At 40.5% G+C, this 20,349-nt stretch overlaps 1 protein-coding gene across 1 annotated transcript in view; it reads left to right on the plus strand.

Annotated features, from left to right (window-relative positions):
* Window positions 1-19,899, plus strand: part of LOC132402716 (kynurenine 3-monooxygenase-like) — a 45,028-nt gene extending 25,129 nt beyond the window's left edge. The window contains exons 5-15 of the mRNA XM_059985677.1: window positions 1,452-1,500; window positions 1,591-1,678; window positions 3,286-3,451; window positions 3,567-3,638; window positions 5,708-5,829; window positions 7,776-7,923; window positions 10,163-10,220; window positions 11,305-11,387; window positions 13,072-13,173; window positions 13,266-13,325; window positions 19,268-19,899. Coding sequence (XP_059841660.1) covers window positions 1,452-1,500; window positions 1,591-1,678; window positions 3,286-3,451; window positions 3,567-3,638; window positions 5,708-5,829; window positions 7,776-7,923; window positions 10,163-10,220; window positions 11,305-11,387; window positions 13,072-13,173; window positions 13,266-13,325; window positions 19,268-19,396 — 1,077 coding nt within the window. The 3' untranslated portion in view covers window positions 19,397-19,899. The remainder of the gene's footprint in view (window positions 1-1,451; window positions 1,501-1,590; window positions 1,679-3,285; window positions 3,452-3,566; window positions 3,639-5,707; window positions 5,830-7,775; window positions 7,924-10,162; window positions 10,221-11,304; window positions 11,388-13,071; window positions 13,174-13,265; window positions 13,326-19,267) is intronic.
* The last annotated feature ends 450 nt before the right edge of the window (window positions 19,900-20,349 follow it).

Genomic DNA, 20,349 nt, shown 5'->3' on the forward strand with positions numbered 1-20,349 from the left:
AACCTCGTTCTTGCCCACAGAACCTCCTGTCTTTTCCCCAACTAACTAATCTCCTATCACCACAGTGTGTTTCTCCTCCCTTTTCCCCTCTGAGTCACGGGTAAACTCAGTGTCAGAGACCTCACCTCTATTAGATTACCTCCCCCGACAGTATCCACAGTATTGTTGAGGGGGTTGGTCACTTCCTGACTGTCAACCAGTTTCCTATGTCCTGCACCTTGGGTGTAACTACCATTCTGTATATCCTATCTATCACCCCCCTCAGCCTGCCGAGCGATCCGGAGTTCATCACGTTCCAGCTCCAACTCCTTAACGCTGTTTGTTAGAAGCTGCATCTGGATGCACTTCTCGCATTTGAAGTCATCATAGACACTGAATGTCTCCTTGCCTTCCCCCATCCTGAAAGAGGAGCATTGTAGTATCCTGCCTGACATCTCTATTGTCATTGCTGAGCAAATAAAAAGCAAATAAAACCTGATTAAAAGGTGGTTCTCCAACGAACTCCATGCTATGGATTAGGTACAGCAATCTAAAACATACTGGCAAAACTAAGTTGAATAAAGTTGCCATCCAGACCTTGGTGACATTGTCCAAACTTAAATATTTTCATCAATATATGCACCTGATCCCTATAGAACACTCATAATTGAATCCCATTAGTTCTGTGTCTGGTAGGCAGGGTCTAATGTCGGGGTGTAGAAGCAATACACTGAGAACATGATGGAGTATTGATTCTACCAAATGTAAAGTCATCTGACTCACTTTACTGAGTACCAGTGATTCCTGCAAAATGGCTATTTGGGTTACAGATTGCAGATCTGACAAGTCACTACCTAGCAATTTGACAAGCATAGTGATTTATTTTTACTTCGAGAGTAAGATACCCTTCAGGCTGAACATGCCTGTACTGCCTAATTACACCCATGTGACCAATTAATCTACAAACCCACACATCTTTGCAACGTGGGAGGAATCCGGAGCACGCGGATTAAACCTGTGCAGGCTTAAGGAGATTGTACAAACCCCTTGCAGACAGGGAAAGAGTTGCTGATGCTGTAATAGCATTAGGTTAACCACTATGCTACCACACTGCCACATTTTGCTGTTGTGGAATTTGAGTGAGGCGGCTGCAAGAAAAGTAAACAAACACACAGTTAACTTTTTTTACAACCTGCATTTATTGATATGTGCAGATGACATGTTTCAGAAAATAGTGATGCAGCCATTCCCCCCCCCCCCCCCACCACCCTCCTCTTCCACCGTGCAACTCTTCTCACCCCATTCGGTCTTCTGGTAATCCACGGCAAAGTGCAAAACAACATTTTTAATATGACCTGGCAGTTATTCTCAATAGTAACCTTGCTAAACACAGAGGTGAATTTCTTCAGCAACCACATTTGTGCTGCTGCTATAAGTGAGTGTTAAATTTAAATCTGTCCCTTTATTTTCAGTATATCCTTTCAGTGGACAGAGCAAACTTAAATCGGGAACTATTATTTGGTGAGTTAGTGCTTCCAGATTTCTTCCAAAATTGCTTTGTTCCATTTTTGGTGTGCTGCTGAAGTGCGCTTAATATGTTTGTACTTCCAGCTGCTAGCCAGTACCCAAATGTTAAGTTAAACTTTGAAGAGAAGTTGCAACACTACAGTGTGGAGAAGGGGTTGCTGACATTTACCAGGTAACTTTACTTTGCAGTTCATGTGCTGTTCAAATTCCTGTCCTGTTTACTCTTCAGTGTGAGATAAGACAGATATATAGATTGCAGCACCACTGACCTAAGTGTTGACAAGGGAAGTGAGGGACTTACAAAATATGGGAAATAAAAGTTCTGTGCTTCAGTTTGGCTTAATCTAAGTAATTTCTTTTTTTTGCCTCAGGAATTCCAACAAAGCAGTTGCTGGTGAGGATGGGTTTGAGATGCACATCTTTAGTAATGGGGTATTTGTGTATAAACATGTCTATGTGCCCGTAAGCAAATGTCAGTCTGTAATTGCACCATCAATGCTACAAACTCTACTTTGTAGATGTGTATCCTTAAATTGGAGTACGTGCCTGCAGCCATCAAATTGCACTGTAAGGCATTTCTGACAGTCTCTTTACAAATTGATTTCTGCTCTCCTCTACACACTTTTCTGCTATTTGTTCTCCACCTACTTATAATCTTATAACGATGGCACATGTGGTCTTGATACCCTGTATTGCTATTCATTGGAGAACTTTAAGTAACATTTTGGAATGGTGCAGGGAAGATTAATATGAAGATTGCTGTGAGCTCACGCAGAGGTTAACTATGGATGGAGCTTGGAGAATGTTTTGGATAGCTTTGAAATTATTTCTGATTATCTTCTTGCAATGTAAGATCATTGATAGATTTTGATCACACCTTGCTAGTGGTTCTTCAGGGCCATAATTTTCTCTGACCATCTTTCATGTTTTTCTAATTATAATATTTTCCTATACCTAGTTTGATATAAAAAGGTTGATTTTAACTTCCATTGTAAGACAAAAATAACCAAATAACAGCTCGTGTTGCACCTTTTGTAGCTTTTCCAGTCTGAGATGAGGTGCTGACTGTTTGAAATTATGACCATCGGCTACAGGAATAGAGCAATTTTGACCAAAATACTGGGCATTCAGATAAAGTGGATCAATGTAAGAGCACTCGTCACAACCTGTAATTGCAGCTTAAATTAGTAGTAACCTGCACTGGTGGGAACCTCCATACATGACAGGGTGGACTGGTGCTGACTAACATTACTAATGGATTCTTATGCCTTCATCTGAATGTTATGTATTGCAGTAGCTGAAATGCTTCCTGTGTTCATTAGTGGTAGCTTCCACCTGTTGTCAGTTAAGTACAGCACACAACAAAAAATGACTTTGCCTATTTGTGTTAGTTTTAAAAATAAGGACTTCAAAATCCTTTCACACACTACCTACAAGTTTATTCTAGTTTTAGTAATTGTATGTGATATGCCTTTTAAAATGGTGATTTTGCTGCTGTAATTAATCATTTAATTTGCCCGTAGTTTGGAATGATTCATATGGTTTACACTCTTGCTATCTCTACACTGACAAATGAAGTGAAGATCAGAAGAGACCATGTTAGTGTTAGCCATTCCTCATTAATTTGTTAATTTACCTTCTCATTCTTTACAGTGGTAGCTCGAACTTATTCTTTGTTATTTAGGATGATTTTACATTGGAAGTTGAGGAACGTTTAGAATTGATATTGTCCAGACTGACTTAACCTACAGAAAATGATTCATTTTGTGTTCGTGCCAGACCTGATAACTCCACCTTTGAAGTTTCACATGATCTTGTTGTTGGATGTGATGGAGCTTTTTCAACTGTAAGGAAACAGTTCATGCGACAACCCAGATTTAATTACAGCCATGTTTACATCCCTCATGGTTACATGGAGCTGACAATGCCTCCTAAAAATGATGATGTAAGGATTAGTCTTAATACATTTATTTTGTTTTTTTTAGATGTTTCTTCTTACTTATTTTTGTCACTGTCTGAAAATGTTAACATCAAAAATTGGAGTGTTTTTTTTGTTCTAGTTTGTAATGGAACCCAATTTTCTTCATATATGGCCCAGAAACACCTTCATGATGATTGCTTTGCCTAACTTGGTGAGTATTACGTGCCCTTTTAACAAATGTTCTGCTGGATCATAGTCTTTCTTGGCTAGGTCCTGTTTGAATTTTGGAGGATTTGAGCTCAGGCAGGGTCTCTTTGGGGCTCTGAAGTTGTGTTTGGGGCTCTGATGTTGTGTTGGACTTCTGTCAGTCTCACAGAGTAGCTGGAATAAAATGATCACTCTTTTGCATAAAGGTGTAATAACCAGATGATTAAACTAGAGATGTGTTTGAGATCCACCTTAACACTGGGAGAATTTCAAAACAAGAAGTTAAATAAAACTGACTTAGAAAAGAAAATCTAGTGTTCACTGTGAACAAACATTTCAATTGTTGCAAATACCCATCCAGTTCACAGCTGAGGGGGAACTTTGTCTTCCTTATCCATTGTGATTTTCATGTGATTCATCATTAATTACTTTCTAAAATGGACCAATAAAGCTCCATATCATAAAAATAAATGGAATAAAGATGTATTTCTTGCTATTGGTGTTAAACCAGATTTCTTTTGGCTGTGTGCCTTGAAATTCTCTAAATGTATCTTGTAACTTGGACAACCCAAGAAGTAAGGTTGAAGAATATTAATTTATACTATATAGTCCAGGGTTCTGCTTTAATGCACTAAATTTACAGTCATATTTTGGAGGATCTTCCAAATATTTGGGATTTCTTTCTGTCTGTGATTGCAGGCAATTGCATTGGGCGTATGTTCTATATTTTTAAACCTCGTTTAAGCCTGTTGCATCATGACTCAAATGGATTAAGGACTTGGAAGATAGAATTCAAAGAGTTCCTGTTCTACCCCAAGTTCCTCCTGTTTTTCTGTGTTTATGTCAGATGACCATGATTTTCTGTATAGTTCCTGTCATTGTAATGAGTTATTCCTAGCTGGGTAGCTAGAATATATTCAAGATGTGCACTAGATGTGCATGATAGAAGATCTCACTGTGATATAGGGTGTTGTCCACACCTGAAGTTTAATTCCATTTATTAACGAAGGAAAAGGTAGATCTAATTTTTCACCTGTGACAGGCATTAGGACTTGCTTTTATAATAATTGAAGTGACTTTATATCTTGCATCCTTCACATACAAGAAGAGTAAAAATCTCTACATTATGTCTCCTCGGAATGTGCAACTTATAGTAATTTGTAATAAATAGTATGTACATAAGATATACAATAGAACATTTAATATGGCTTAGAAATATGATTGTGTCAGCATGAATTAATTAGTCTGATGACCTGGTGGAAGAAGCTGTCCCGGAGCCTGTTGATCCTGGTGGTACCATTTCCTGGATGGTAGCAGCTGGAACAGTTTGTGGTTGGGGTGACTCTGGTCACCAGTGATCCTTTGGGCCCTTTTTACACACCTGTCTTTGTAAATGTCCTGGAAAGTAGAAAGTTCATATCCACAGATGTGCTGAGCTGTCTGCACAATTGCAGTCTCACGTGTCCTTTGCAAATTGGGTCTTTCACAAATGTAGCTGATGTGCACATTAACCTTAGTTTAGTTTTTTTTTGTGTGTGCCTGTTCTCTGTAGTAGATATTTGTTTAAATTCTTTTGCTTCACTTGAAAGGATCTTCTGTTGGAATATGATCTTAAGTTATATTACGAAGCAAGTATTAAAGTTTTAATTTTGTGTTAATTTCAGCAATGGTTTTCTTGACCATGAATAAAGTGAATGCAAAAGTCAGTGTATCATATTTGGAGGCAGAAAATTACAATTTCATAACTCATCAGAAAATGATAAGCTAATAATGGTGAAGTGGCACAATCTTCAGTGATTATTGGAGGTGGTAACTACAGGCAACTGAACTTTTGAATTTAATCCTACAGTAGTCTACAAGATGTTTTATTGGTTGCACCATCTGAATGGTAAGATTTATAAGCTTGGATAGAGAGGTCAGACACATCACCATCAAAGAAAGGAGAATTGGATATAAAGTTCTGTACTGTCTTGCATCTAGCTTGAGAGGTATTAGAAACATGTATTCATTGTTTTATCCTAAAGTGCAATGTATTTTTAAATTGCAATATCATTTTCTTTGTTGCCTGGACAGGACAAGTCATTTACATGCACTCTCTTCATGCCTTTTGAAGAATTTGAGAAGCTCACGACAGGAGATGAAGTGCTTCAGTTTTTCAAGAAATACTTTCCAGATTCCGTACCTCTGATAGGAGTGTAAGGACTTTTTAATCAAGATAATTGCTTATCAATTTCTTACCCCACCCCCTCAGTTAGCATGGGACCACAGAATGGTTCCAACACAGAAGGAAGTTATTTGGCCTGTTAAGATTTGAACCATCCCTTTATGAGAGCAATAATGTTGTCCAACATGCCTGCAAATGCTTTCAGTTCAGATTCTTATCTGGCTCCCGATTGAATGCTACGGAGGAATCTGCCTCCACTGTTACACCTTGTAGCACAAGGATGTAGAGGCTTTGGAAAGGGTGTGGAAGAGATTTACCAGGATGCTGCCTGGATTAGAGGGTATGAGCTATAAGGGAGGTTGGATAAACTTGGATTGTTTTCTCTGGATCTTCAGAGGCTAAGGGGGAGATCTGACATTTCTAAAATACTTCATAAAAATGATAGGAACAGAAGTCATGTATGAAATTCCCATTCTAGACACCTTGGCAATCATTGATGTGTAAGAGAAACCTGGGGTGGTATGCCCTCAGTTTTTGGTTGATTGAACTCTTCCTTATCCATAATTCACATTTTTAAAAAAGTCATATACATCCAGGGTGCAATGAAGTTCCTTGTGTACATGAAGGTCACAGAGTAAACAGTATACATGGTAATTATTACTACAACAATAAATATAGACACCAGCACCTAAGAACAGAATGGTGCAAAGATTGTAGTGTAATCTAAAATAGTGTAAAAAGGAATACTAAAGTGAATATAACTGAGCGAGGCTGAATTATGAGTTCAAATACATGGTAGCCCCTCTAGGAAGTGTATGTGAGAGATGTGAATGATTCAAACTTTTTCAATATATTCTACTAAATTTTTTCCATCAATTTGCACTCAACAAAATGGCAAATATTTTAAAATCATTTGCAACTTTCAGGTATTTTCACACCTCAAAGTCGAGTTCATTGTCATACGCACAAGTACATGTGTGCATAGGTGCAATGACAAACTTGTAGCAGCATCACAGGCATGCAAGTCAAGCAACATTCACAATAAAATATAATTTATACGTTAAATTATACACTATTTTTGCAAAACACTAAAATATACATTTTAGTATAGAAAATGGTTGAATGATGTATCTAGTTTTGAACCTGGTGGTTTGGGACCTCAGGCTCTTGCCTCCTGCCTGATGATATCTACAAAAAGATGGCACAGCCTGGATGGAGAGGATATTGCCACCATGAGGCATTGCTTCCTGTAGAGTGTACCAATGACGGGGAGGGATTTGACCATGATGTATTAGACAAGTCTGCAACTGGCTGCAGCTTCTTGTGTTCCTCTGTATTCAAACTGCAGTAACAGACCATGACACAGAATACTTTCAGTCAGGATACCTGTAGAAGTTTGTTGAAGAGTTCGATGATCTGCCAAACCTCTTAATATCCTAAGAAACTAAAGATGACGGTGCACTTTCCTTTATAATTGATTCTATGCACTGGGCCCAAGACAGGTCATCTGACATTAACGTCCAGTAATCCACCACCGATTTCACCAATGGCTACTGATGCATGTTTGCCACCTTCCCCTGCCTGAGTCAAAAACCAGCTGTTTTATTTTGCTGACGTTGAGCGAGAAATTGTTTTAGTGGCTTCCCTCAGGTGAATTATTTTGCTCTGGTCAGCAGACTCATTGCCATGTTGGCTCCACTAGGCACCCTTAAAATTTGGGTTGGGTGCTAAGTTATCGGGGATTCTGCTATTATAATATGCAGTTGTCAAATGAATAAATCTTGTTTCATTGAAGTAAAGCAAACACATGGATACATAATGCAATGTAATTACTTTATAGAGAGAGGGAACCAGCTGAGGGATGAGATGGAAAGGTAGAGGGAAGCAAAGAAAAGCAGGAATAATTATTTATTTGCCTGACTTTAATGTTCACTATTGTGAAGAGTTGTGGATGACAAATAGGGCATTATTTTGCAGTGAGGCACTGAAGTGGGATTACTTTCGTTTGCCAGCCCAAGCAATGATCTCCGTGAAGTGTTCCTCCTATCACATTGGGACCAGGTGTGTGCTAATGGGAGATGCAGCTCACGCAGTAGTTCCTTTTTATGGGCAAGGCATGAATGCTGTAAGTGCTGAGTATCCAAAGCCTTCTGTTCATCCATTATGTAGACTGCAACTGGGTTAAAATCTGAATATTCATCTGCCCTTCTTAAATTCTTTCAATTACTTCTCAAGATTTTGATGATATGAGACGTTTTGTAAACAAGTATTTTATCAAACTTTTCACTACATGCAGCTTCAGGTATGATAAATTAAATTTTCAATGAAAACACTGGTTAGGCTACAGATTGAATTTAATGCCATATTTTGTTTGTCATATTTTAAGAAGCTCGTAGAAGCCCCAGAATATGGAAACTATAACCAGCCTTGAACAGCCTCCTTAAATTGCCAGTCCTTGGTGAAACCTAATTTTTTATTATATTGTACCTTCCACTAATTATCTGCACATTGCTTCATTATTTCATTTGGGATAATTCTATCCTAAGGTGACCAATGAAACTTGATTCTATTTATAGCAGTGAAATGTGGTGGATTCTGTTATTGAGACACATCGGGACTAGTACATTTTAGCCCAAAGCGGCTGTCCCAATCTAAAGTTTGATGAGAATAGTTAAAGGTATTAAAAAAAAGACAAACTAAAATTTAACTGAGTAACATTTAAGTATTTAAATAAAACACAGAACAAATTGGGCTACTGCTAAAGAACTATATAACTCTATTAGTTCCCAATAGTTATCAAAAGTGTATTTCATCCAGTGTATGCGGCCATGTTTTTTGATAGACTGTAAATGAACAAAATCAGTGCAGACACCTAGTGCAGATAATAGACTGCCTTCATACAATGCTTTTGATGACTGCAGCCTCCAAATCTTCCCTTTCATTGTAACATTCAAGGTAATTGTCGACACTTTCAAATTCTTCATAGTTCCTAACCGGAAGTAGTGAAATCATTTCATTTTCACTTTCAGCCATTTCTAGCATCTCCAAGCCTGAAGAATGCTTGAAACTGCAGTGAACAAAACGGTTCTGAATTGTCTTGCTGCTTATTTTCCGTAACTCTTGGTGACATAAAGTACTGCTTTTTGAACACAGACACGCACGGCTGATGCTGTTTAAAAACTGTTTGCTGTAAGCATGGTATAGTGTCTAACAGCCACAAAAGTACACACAACTGACACAGGTTAGAAACTGTTCGGTGGCAGTCTTTATCCTAATCAAGTGGCTTAGTGACTTAAAGAGTTCAGAGTGGAGCGACTAGAATAATTCCAGATCTGCAGGGTATGAGCTATAAAGAAAGATTGAAAGAAATGAATCGTTTTAGCCGAAGTAGACATTGAATGAGAGGAGACATGAGAGGAGTGTTCAGGCTCTTTGAGGCTATGACCAAGGTGGATGCCAGATGTTACTTCAAAATTAATCCACCATGAAGGACACAAGGCCATAGGTGGAGCCTGGTTAAGGGGAGATTTCAAACTAGCATTTCTTTACACAGGACAAGCTACAAGCTGTGTAGTTGAGAGTAGTACCTAACGGATTTTCAAAGCTAAACTCAATAGTTATTTCAACACACTATATGAATAGGAATTTGGCAACTTTTGTTGGGCCGAATGGCCTGTTTCGTCAACAATTTTCTAATGTTCTAAATAAAAAGAATCCTGGTGATTTTCTCAATTAGCTTTTGTTGTTTAAGAGCTGTCCCAAATAAGTGGCTCTCCTGAATAATTCTTAAAATAAATTGTATTTCTGATTTCTGAGACCATTATTTGGATTGCTACATCAGTCCATTTTTTTTTGTGGCTGGCACTATGCACAGCATGGTGCTTTAAACTCTAACTCTTTGACCTCTACTAGAAGAACTTTTTATCTTTCATGCCAAGCAACTGAAATGATTAATCGCAAGGGCAGTTTGAAGGGAAAATCTAGGCATGAAAAGGTTAGATTGATGTTGATCCCTTTTTTATAAGAAAGGTCTGTGAGAATAATTTAATAAAAGTCTGATGTTTTGCATACAAGTGGTGTGAGTAAAGGTATAGTTTTCTGAAGATATCTTCAGTTACTAGTTTGAACTAGAAAGTAAAATAATTGTTTAGTTATGAGTGCAAGCACCTTTAGACACTCCATTTGATGTAGGAAATCACCAATAATGGTGCATTGAAGCACGTGGAATGAGAAGATTCCAAAGTACATTGGAGCTAATCCATTTTCATGTGAAGAGGGAAATTCATTTTCATGAGCATGTGAAGAGGGAAATCTCTTCTGTTATTGAAGCTTCAATTGTTTTTATTTTCTTCCTTTTCATCAAGGGCTTTGAAGACTGCATTGTCTTTGATGAATTAATGGACCAGTTTAACAATGACCTGTGTAAGTCTATAAATATGGTGGAGATTGTAATGTTGCAATATTATCATCTTTCTCCCATAACATCACTAATATACACTTTGTAGGAATTGCTAGCTCCCCATCTGATGAGCTTGCAATAGTTTCACGTGATGTACCCTGGAATTTCACTCGGTAAGAGTGTACTTCCATTTAAGTGCACAGCAGAGGTTCCAGTCTGTTAGAATCAGCAGCTAAGTATTTTCCAAAACTTAAATACCTAAAATACCAACCTGTAACCTGTGAGACTAGAAATATTGGTATTACAATGTTGATACTACTACTTTAATTCAAATCTGCACACCTATGTTTTAATAACTTATCTGAATTCAAACTTAACACATTCCTAATGGTATATTTTCAAACACTTGGGATTCATTTATTATTGTCACATGTACCAAGTGAAAAGCTTGCATACTGTTCTTGCATTTCAAATCATTACATAGTGCATTGAGGTAGGACAAGGTAAAGTAATAACCAAATGCAGAATAAAATGTAACAGCTCCAGAAAAAGGCCCAGTGCATAGAGGCAAACATGAGGAAATCTGCAGATGCTGGAAATTCAAGCAACACACACACAAAATGCTGGTGGAACATGGCAGGTCAGGCAGCATCTATAGGGGGAAGTGCTGTCTGGATGAAGGGTCTCGGCCCAAAACGTCAACAGCGCTTCTCCCTATAGATGCTGCCTGACCTGCTGTGTTCCATCAGCATTTTGTGTGTGTTGCCAGTACATAGAGGTAGATTATGAGAACAAGAGTCCATTTTGTTGTACAAGGGAACCATTCAATAGTCTTATAATGGTGGGGTAGAAGCTATACTTGAGCCTGGTGTTTTCAGGCTTTTGTATTTTCCCTCCCCTCCCCTCTTCCTCTATTCCCCACCCTGGCCTTTTGCCTCTTCTCACCTGCTCATCTTCTTACCCCAGATCTCTCCCCCCCACTTCCCTTTCTCCTTCAGTACATTCTTGTCTTCTATCAGATTCCTTCTCCTGCAGCCCTTAACCCTTCCCATACACATGGCTTCACCTATCACCTTTTTTTGAAATGTGTTTATTTCTGTATTGCAGCTAAGTGTCTTCCTGAATTTTCAAGGCTGCGTGTACCCGATGATCATGCAATAAGTGATCTGGCTATGTACAACTACGTGGAGGTAGGGGACACGGGTTCAAGGATTCTACTTGTAATAAGCATGTAATAACTTGATGACAAGATTCCCAGTCTAGATTCTTTTGCTTTCTGAACTTTGCATTTTCAGATCACATGGGCAGACCATTGTGCAATAAGTTCCTTATTTCACTCATTGTTTGGAATGGTAGTTGATTAAAGCAAGGTCTGTTCAAGAGCAACAATTCTAGTTTGTGCTTATGAGGGTCTGTTAGTTCCTCTGTGGAGGCTGGGATAATGCAGCTTCTGAATAATATTGGTATTTCTAAGGGAGCATGGATAGAAAATGGATTTTATTCAGTATCAGATTTGTCTCAGCTACAAACCCTTGAGGCCAAGAAATATATTTTAGCATGAGGCCTTTAGTCTTCAGTAAATCAAGGAGGCAACATTGTAGTCATCTCAGTGACACAGCTGGTAGACCTAATGCAGACATCCCACCCTGCAAAATTTTGTTTCAGGGACGTAGCTCCAGTTTGCGGGAGACTCCCGGGAGAGGTGGAATGTCTGCATTAGAGTATCTCCTCAGCAGCTAGCCAGCTAGTTTAAATAACGTTAGCTATGCTAATGAACGAATGACACCTGTTAAACTCACCTCAACATGTCTTTTACATTTTAACCCACTGGGGCAATAGAAAAGTCACTGTTGCAAACACAGTAGTGAGCAACACTGTCATTATTTTTGACCCCTATTAAGCAGGGGTACACTTTAGTGTAGTTTGGGTTGAAGTATGTTTTTTGGAATATCTCTCCTCCCCCCACCCTCCCTCTTCCACCTCCCCCATCCCCCCCAAAAAAAAATCTATTTCTGGGATATTGCATATAAGTTGTGGGCATCAGGGAGCCGCTATCAGTATGCGGGAGACTCCTGGACTTCTGGGAGAGCTGGGATGTCTGCTAATGCCATAGAGCTCCAGTGACCAGGGTGTAATCTACACCTCTAATGCTAACTGGGTGGAGTTTGTATGTTCTCCCAGTGACTTGGCCACTGTGAAGTGTGGGTGGTAGAAGTTACTGGAATATGGTGAGGAAAGGTCTTGGGGGAAATGAAAAGGGGTATGGGATTGCTCAGTGTACTTGCTCTGACCTGAAAGGCCTTTTCTTGTTGTATGGAGATGTAATGATACTAACCAGAGACTGGGAGCTGAGGACACCACCTGGACAAACTCTGCAGGTCACTGGTTGTGAAAGGGCCTGTGGTGAGCTACATATACCTGTCTGGACACGCTCCCCCCTGCTGACTGCTCCTGTGGCTCCTCCCACAGACCCCGGTATAAAGATGATTGGGGCCTGAGCCCTGCCTCTCAGTCTCCAGGATGTAGCATGGTGGTCAATTGCTGCTTGTTCTTTCTTTCAGTCAATAAAAGCCGATATCTCGCCTCACATCTCGGTGAGTTATTGATGGTGCATCAGCCACAAAACAACCACTTACAATCCTAGAAATTGTGAAGGACTTGCAGAGGAGAGTGTGAAACCAGGAGGAACTCTTCTCTCCCCCCCCCCACCCCCTTGGACATGGCAATGAAATACTAAATATCTCCAAAACCACTTTCTAACTGATGCTCAGCTAACATTACATTCGGGTGGAAGATGTTTTTGCTTCACTTATTTGCTCTTCAGTTTTTGGTTGTCATTGTAACATGATTTTTGCTTTTGCTGTCTGCTTTTAGATGCGTAAGCATGTGAACTCAAAGTGGTTTATTTTCCGTAAATATGTGGATAGCTTCCTCCACTTCTGCTTGCCGAACACTGTTGTGCCATTATACACCATGGTGAGACAAGTTTCAGTTTCTAAACTCTGTATATTATACAAGATGAAGCAATCACGTCAGTTTCAATTCTTTCTATTGCTCTTTCATTTTAGGTGACTTTTAGCAGAATACGTTACCATGAGGTGATAAAACGCAATCAGTGGCAGCGCAAGGTATCAAGTTTTAACATTTTATATCCTAATTTTTTAAAAAAAACTTTTGATTCATTCTGAAAATCTGAAGATAATATAATGATAAGTAAGGATTCCATTTTCCAGGTAAAATTATGTACAAACCTCATGCATAGGCAGGAGTGTATAGTCACTGTGCTGGTGATTCCAAAAGCAACAGTGTACTGAATAGAACTTCACTAAATGCTGTACTTCACCTACCAGTTTCAAATCGGTTGAAGGCAGGTAGACATATTTAGGCTACTTTCATTTCAAATGACATCATGATAGTGGAAAATTGCCACTATGATTGTTGACTACCCGGCAAAAGACAAATCCATCCCAGCCAACTACCAGCCCATTTGTGTGGTATTGGTTTATCATAACGAGGTACAGTGAAAAGGTTTTCTTCCATACTGTTCGTACCGATCAAATCAGTCACGATGCATTGAGGTAGATCACAGTTAAAGAAAAGAACACAATGCAGAACAAAATGCAACATCTACAGAGAAAGTGCAGTGCAGGTAGACAACAAGGTGCAAGATCATAATGTAGATTGTGTGCTTATGTGTCCAATTTATCATACTATAATAGTCTTACAACAATGGATAGAAGCTGTCCTTGAGCTTGGTGGTACATGGTATAGTATCTACCGCATAAAGCAAGAGGGGATGAGTTTGGTTTTTGATTATGCTGGCTGCTTTACTGAGGCGGTAAGTGTAGACAATCTATGGAGGGGAAGCTGGTTTATGTCCGCGACTCTGCAATTTCATGTGGTCACATGCAGTGCAGTTCCCGTACTAAGCCATAATGCTTCCAGAGAGGATGCTTTCAATAGTGCATTGATAAACATTGATCAATGGGGACTTGAGCATCAGCAAAGTAACAGAAGGGGTTATCAAGCAGCACTTAGCAACAACACACTTACTAAACACACTTTGGCTTATGCTAATGTCTCTTGGCTGTGGACCTCATTATAGCCTCTGTCCAAATATTGGCAATAGAACTGAATTCTGGAGGACGCATGTGAATGACTCCTCTTGACATCAAAAAGTAATTTATGGCATTTAGCCATCAAGGAGTCCTGGCTAAAATAGATTCAATGTGAATGCAGGGGGAAGATCCCTCAGCTAGTTGGAAACATACCTAATACAAAAGATGATGGTTGAGCTGATTTGTACATCAATCATCTCCACTACAGAACACCTCTGCTGGCGTTCCTCAGGTTGGTGGCCTAGGCCCAGACGTCTTCAGGTTGTTGGTAATCTCATCTTCTTTAGTATCATTCACAATATCTTAGCAGGACCTGGATAATATCCAGATCTGAGCTGATAGGTGGCAAGTGACAGTCACAACATAAAAATGTCTGTCAGTAGTATCCAATGAGACAAAATCAGCAATCACCTGCTAATATTGAATGGTATTACCGTTACTCAATCCCCGGCTACAAATATACTGCAGGTACCATTCGCCAGAAACTAAACTTCAATAGCCATATATAATTCCAGTGCCAAATTGGACATTGGAAGCCGGAGGAGACGTATTTCACACAAGTTTGCCGATCGAGTAGAAAAGGCAGTAACTTGTGGCAGTTTGGCGCTTTGAGCAGCACCCAATCAGAGTTCGGGATTGATTGACAAAAACCAATTAAAGTAAGGCAGGGGCAAGAGAGGAGTGGACAGATTTTGAGGCTTCAGCTCTTTGAGGCTTCTGCGAGAGAGGCTTCAGTTAGAGAAGACAAAAATAAACCAGTAGTTAGGCCAGGCAGGATAGTGGAATGCTTGGGAAGGCAGGGAGACTTCTGGTGTCCCTGAGCACTTCACTTGCATGAAGTGCATCTGGCTGCAGCTTCTAACAATCCATGTTAAGGAGTTGGAGCTGGAACTCTATGAACTTCGCATTGTCTGGGAGACTGGGGAGGTGATAGATAGGCCACAGAGAGGTAGACACAGGAAACTGGGTGACACTCAGGAAGGAGAAAGGGGTTAAAAAACCAGTGTAGAGTGCCCCTGTGGCTATCCCAATCAACAACAGGTATACCACATTGTATACTGTTGGCGGGATGAAAAAGCGGCAGGCCTCTAGCAACTAGTGTGGCTCCACAACTCAGAAGGGAAGTGGGGAGAAGAGGTGAGTTGTGGTGACAAGGGGTTCATTAGTTAGGAGAACAGAAAGGAGGTTCTGTAAACAAGAATGAGATGTGTTGCCTCGGAGGTGTCAGAACCTGGGGCATCTCAGATTGAGTCCTCAGCAAGTGGGTAGGTTTGCAAGTGCTGCACGTTGGAGGGGTGGGGTTTAAACTATAGTTGCAGGGTGATGAAAACCAGAGTGCCAGAACAGATAGTGGAGCGGTTGTGAAGACAGATCTTGTTAAGACCTCAGACAAAATTCCTCAAGACCTTTTACAGGGGCACCATTGAGAGAATCCTAACTGGCTGTATCACTACCTGGTACGGGAACTGCACCAATCTCGGTCGCTGGGCACTGCGGAAAGTGATACGGACAGCTCAGCGCATCTGTAGATGTGAACTTCCCTCCATTGAGGACATATATAGCAGCAGGTGCATAAAGAAGGGCTGGAATATCATCAAGGACACTAGTCACCCCAACCATAAACTGGTTCAGCTGCTACCATCTGGCAAATGCTACTGCAGTATTAAAGCCAGGACCAACAGGCTATGGGACAGCTTCTTTCTACAAACCATCAGACTTGTAAACTCCCATGTTTGTACATGGCAACAGAGTCATAACACAAAGAATTTTACTCCCTCGTGTTGTGGGATGGATGTAATTTATAAATAAATTTAATTAATTGAAACTTTTGGCACACTGGTCTTCATTGATCGAAGTATTGAATACAGGAGGTGAGACGTTAGATAGGGTAAATGCAAGCAGGCTTTTTTTTCCACAGAGGTTGGGTGAAACTACAACCAGAGGTCATGAGTTAAGGGTGAAAGGTAAAAAGTTTTAAGAAGAACTTGAGGGGAATTGTCTTCACTCAGAGGTTCATGAGAGTGTGAAACGAGTTGCCAGTGTAAGTGGTGCATGCAAGATTTGAATATTTCAGCGGTTTTGACAAGTTCATGGATGGTAGGGGTATGGAGGGCTATGGTGATGGTGCAGTTGATGGGAGTAGGCAGCTTAAATGGTTCAGCATTGAATAGATGAGCCAAAGGGCCTGTTTCTGTGAATTGAATTGACTTTATTTCTTACACCCTTCACATATGAGTAAAAATCTTTGTCTTTGTCTAAATGTGCAATTTATAGTAATTTGTAATAAATAGTAAGTACAACAGGACAGTCAATATAGCATAGAAATACAATTGTATCAGTGTGAATTAATCAGTCTGATGGCCTGGTGTACTTCTTAATGACTCTATACACAATGTGGCTACAAGAATAGGTCTTAGACAAGGAATCCAATAACAATTAATTCTCCTCCTGACTCTCAAGGTGTATCTACCATCTGTGAGGCTCAGGTCAGGAGTGTGGTGGAATTTTCTCCACTTGCCTGGATAAGTGTAGCTTCAGTAGCATTTGAGAAGCTCAAGCCCATACAGGACATAGCAGTCTGTTTGATAGGCACCCTATCCATAGTCATTCACACACTTCACTATCAATGCACAATAGCAGCAGCTTGTACCATCTGCAAGATACAATGTAGCAATTCTGCAAGACCCCTTACATAGCTCCTTCCAAACCCATAACATCTACCAGCTAGAGAAAGACAGCAAGATTATAGGAACATCACTAATTGGAAGTTGCCTTTAAACCCACACATCATCCTGACTCACTGTTCCTTAGTCATTGCTGGGACAGAATCCTACAGTTCTGCCCCTATCAGCATTGTGTGTATTTTTATTTACTCATTTACAGGATGTGGGCTTACCAGCTTGGCCAGCATTTATTGCCCATCCCTAGTTGCCCTTGAGAAGGTGGTGATGAGCTGCCTTCTTGAACCGCTGCAGTCCCCGAGTTGTAGGTACACCCACAGGGCTGTTGGAGAAGGGAATTCCTTGATTTTGACCCAGTGAAGGAACGGCAATTATGTTTCCAAGTCAGGATGCTGAGTGACTTGGAGAGGGATTTCCAAGTGGTGGTGTTCCTGCGTATCTGCTGTTCTCGTCCTTCTAGATGGTGGTGGCCGTGGGTCTGGAAGGTGCTGCCTTAGGAACTTTGGTGTGTTGTTGCAGTGCATCTTGTAGATAGTACACACTGCTGCAACTGTTTGTTGATGGTGGAGGGACTGGATGCTTGAGGAAGGGGTACTAATCAAGGGGACTGCCTTGTACTGGATGATGTCAAGCTTCTCGAGTGTTGTTGGAGTTGCAGTCATCCAAGTGAGTGGTGAGTATTCCACTGCACTCCTGACCTGGTGGACAGGCTTTAGGAAGTTGGGAGGCGAGTTACACACCACAGGATTCCTAGCCTTTGACCTGCTCTGGTAGCCACTGCATTTATAAGGCTAGACTAGCTCAGTTTTCTGTCAATGGTAAGCCTCAGGATGTTGATAGTATAGGATTCAGTGATAGTGATGCCACTGAATGTCAAGGGACAATGGTTAGAGCCTCCCTTGTTGGCGATGGTCATTGCCTGGCACTTGGGTGGCTCGAATGTTACTTGCCACTTGTCAGCCCAAGCCTGGATATTGTCCAGGTCCTGCTGCATTTGGGTATGAACTTCTTCTCTATCTGAGAAGTCACAGTTATCTGTGAACATCTCCACTTTTGACCTTATAATGGAAGGAAGGTCATTGATGAAGCACGTGAAGATTGTTAGTCCTTGGACACTTCCCTGAGGAACTTATGCAGTGATGTCCTAAGGATGAGATGACTGGCCTCCAACCACCACAGCCATCTTCTTTTGCGTCAGGTATAATTCCAACCAGCGGAGAGTTTTCATTGACTCCTTTTTAGCTAGGGCACTTTGATGCCATACTTGGTCAAATGCTGCCTTGATGTCAAAGGCTATCATGCTCACCTCACCTGTGGTATTTAGCTCTTTGGTCCATGATTGAACTGGGGAGGTGATAAGGTCAGGAGCTGAGTAGCCTTGACGGAGCTCAAACTGGGCATCTGTAAGCAGGTTATTGCTGAGTAGTTGCTGTGTGATAGCATGGTTGATGACCCATCCATTATTTTGCTGATTGAGAATAGGCTGACAGGGTAGTAATTGGCTGAGTTGATCTTGCCCTGTTTCTTGTGTATAGGACATAGCTGGGTAATTTTCCACCTTGCCAGGTAGTTGTCAGTGTTGTAGCTGTATACCCACAACTTTCTTAAGTACTGCAGTAGTTCAAGAGGCAGTTCACCACTGCCTTTGCAAAGGCAATTAGAGATGAGTAACTAAATGCTGGCTCAGTCTGTGAAGCCCACATTCCCTGAATCTGGACTTTTAACAGAGATGAGGAGGAAATTGCTAAGCCAGGTGAGTCTATGGTATTCATTGCCAAAGACAGCTGTGGCAGCAGAGTTACTGAGTATCTTTAAAGCAGATCAGTCTTCAGCAATGCCACGCAGACTTGAGCAATTATTTTCTGACTGTTATTGTAACTACGTGTGTTGGGTGTTTTTTCACCCTGAGCCTAGAGGAACACTTTTGTTTGGATGTATCCGTGCATATGACAATTAAACTTGACAGATTCTTGATTAGTGAGGGCATCAAAGGTTACAAAAAGCAGGCAGGGAAATGGGGTTGACAGGGATAATAAATCAGCCGTAATTGAATGGCAGAGCAAACTTGATGGGCCAAATGGCTCAATTCTGCTCCTACACCTTAGGAAATGACAAATTCTACACACATTTGATGTCCATCAAGTTAATCTCATGACATTTTGAGTCCTGCCACTGTCAATTTCTCTATTAACTCTGAAAGAAATATTGCTGGTAAGCTATTGTATAACTGTGTGGCTATGCTGATAGTAAATTCCTGTATTTTCCTTTCAGGTAATTAATTCCATGTTAACGGTTATCGGAGTAATCACCACACTAACAGGAGCAGTGATTCTCTTAAAATACTTGCCCAAGTCACTTCACACCATGGAGCTGCTGAACAGGAAGTTTGGCTTTCATTAATCAAATGAGAAGCAAAATCCTTCTGGTTTTGAAACAGAGAAAAGAGATCACCATTTTAATTTGTCTCTGTACATAAAGTAAAGATCTGATAGAAAATATGCACTACCAACATGATTTTAGCACTGCCTGTAATAAGTACTTTCTAAAAATCATTACACTAGCCTTGTTCTGCCTTTCTCATGGAATCAGACTTTGTGTTTGCTGGGAGAGTGGGTCAGTTTTTTGGGTGGCTCCAGCCGAGCATTTACTGTCATTTACTTTCATCATGTCCTGTGTCAGGAAACCATGTTCCTTCACAAACTGGATAGGGTCCTTAAGGTCTGAAAGGTGAGGTCCTCTGATACAGGTAGAATGCCACTGCTCATCTCCTTCAAGATGATGGAAGATGGCACAGCTGCCAAATTAGTGTGTTACAAAATGGCTTACCTGCATCCTATAGCTACATCAGCAATAATGCTTAAAAGAAAGTAAAACCAGTTAACCAAAGTAAATATGATTGAAAAATAAAGCCTACTGTTAAGTCCTTGGAACATGTTTGGTCACTTTTACTACACGAATGCTACCACTGATCAACTGAAATACCTCAGACAGCTAGACATAACAAACTCTACCTCAAATATGTACTTCAAACTCCCACAATAAAAATGGACAAACTCTGGAGTGTCAGTACAGTGGATCACTAATGAAAAGGGAAAGGTTAAGCCTTGAATGGATTTAAAAACAAGGCTGATGTTTCACATTGGCTGCAGATTCCACTCTCGGATTCCATCTCCAAGGCAGAGCAGCAGCTAGACTAGTAGGTTTGGTGAGGTATGTGGGGAAGTTCTGGTTGAGCTTTATAGAGCGAGCAAGATGTGAGGTTCTGGTAGATTAAAACTGACTTAAAGTCTCAAAGATCTGGTTGGGAGGTGCAACATTCATCATGCCAACCTGTTTAATGTTAGTGGAGGGTT

Source organism: Hypanus sabinus, chromosome 12 (genome assembly GCF_030144855.1).
Source record: "Hypanus sabinus isolate sHypSab1 chromosome 12, sHypSab1.hap1, whole genome shotgun sequence".
NCBI lineage: Eukaryota > Metazoa > Chordata > Chondrichthyes > Myliobatiformes > Dasyatidae > Hypanus > Hypanus sabinus.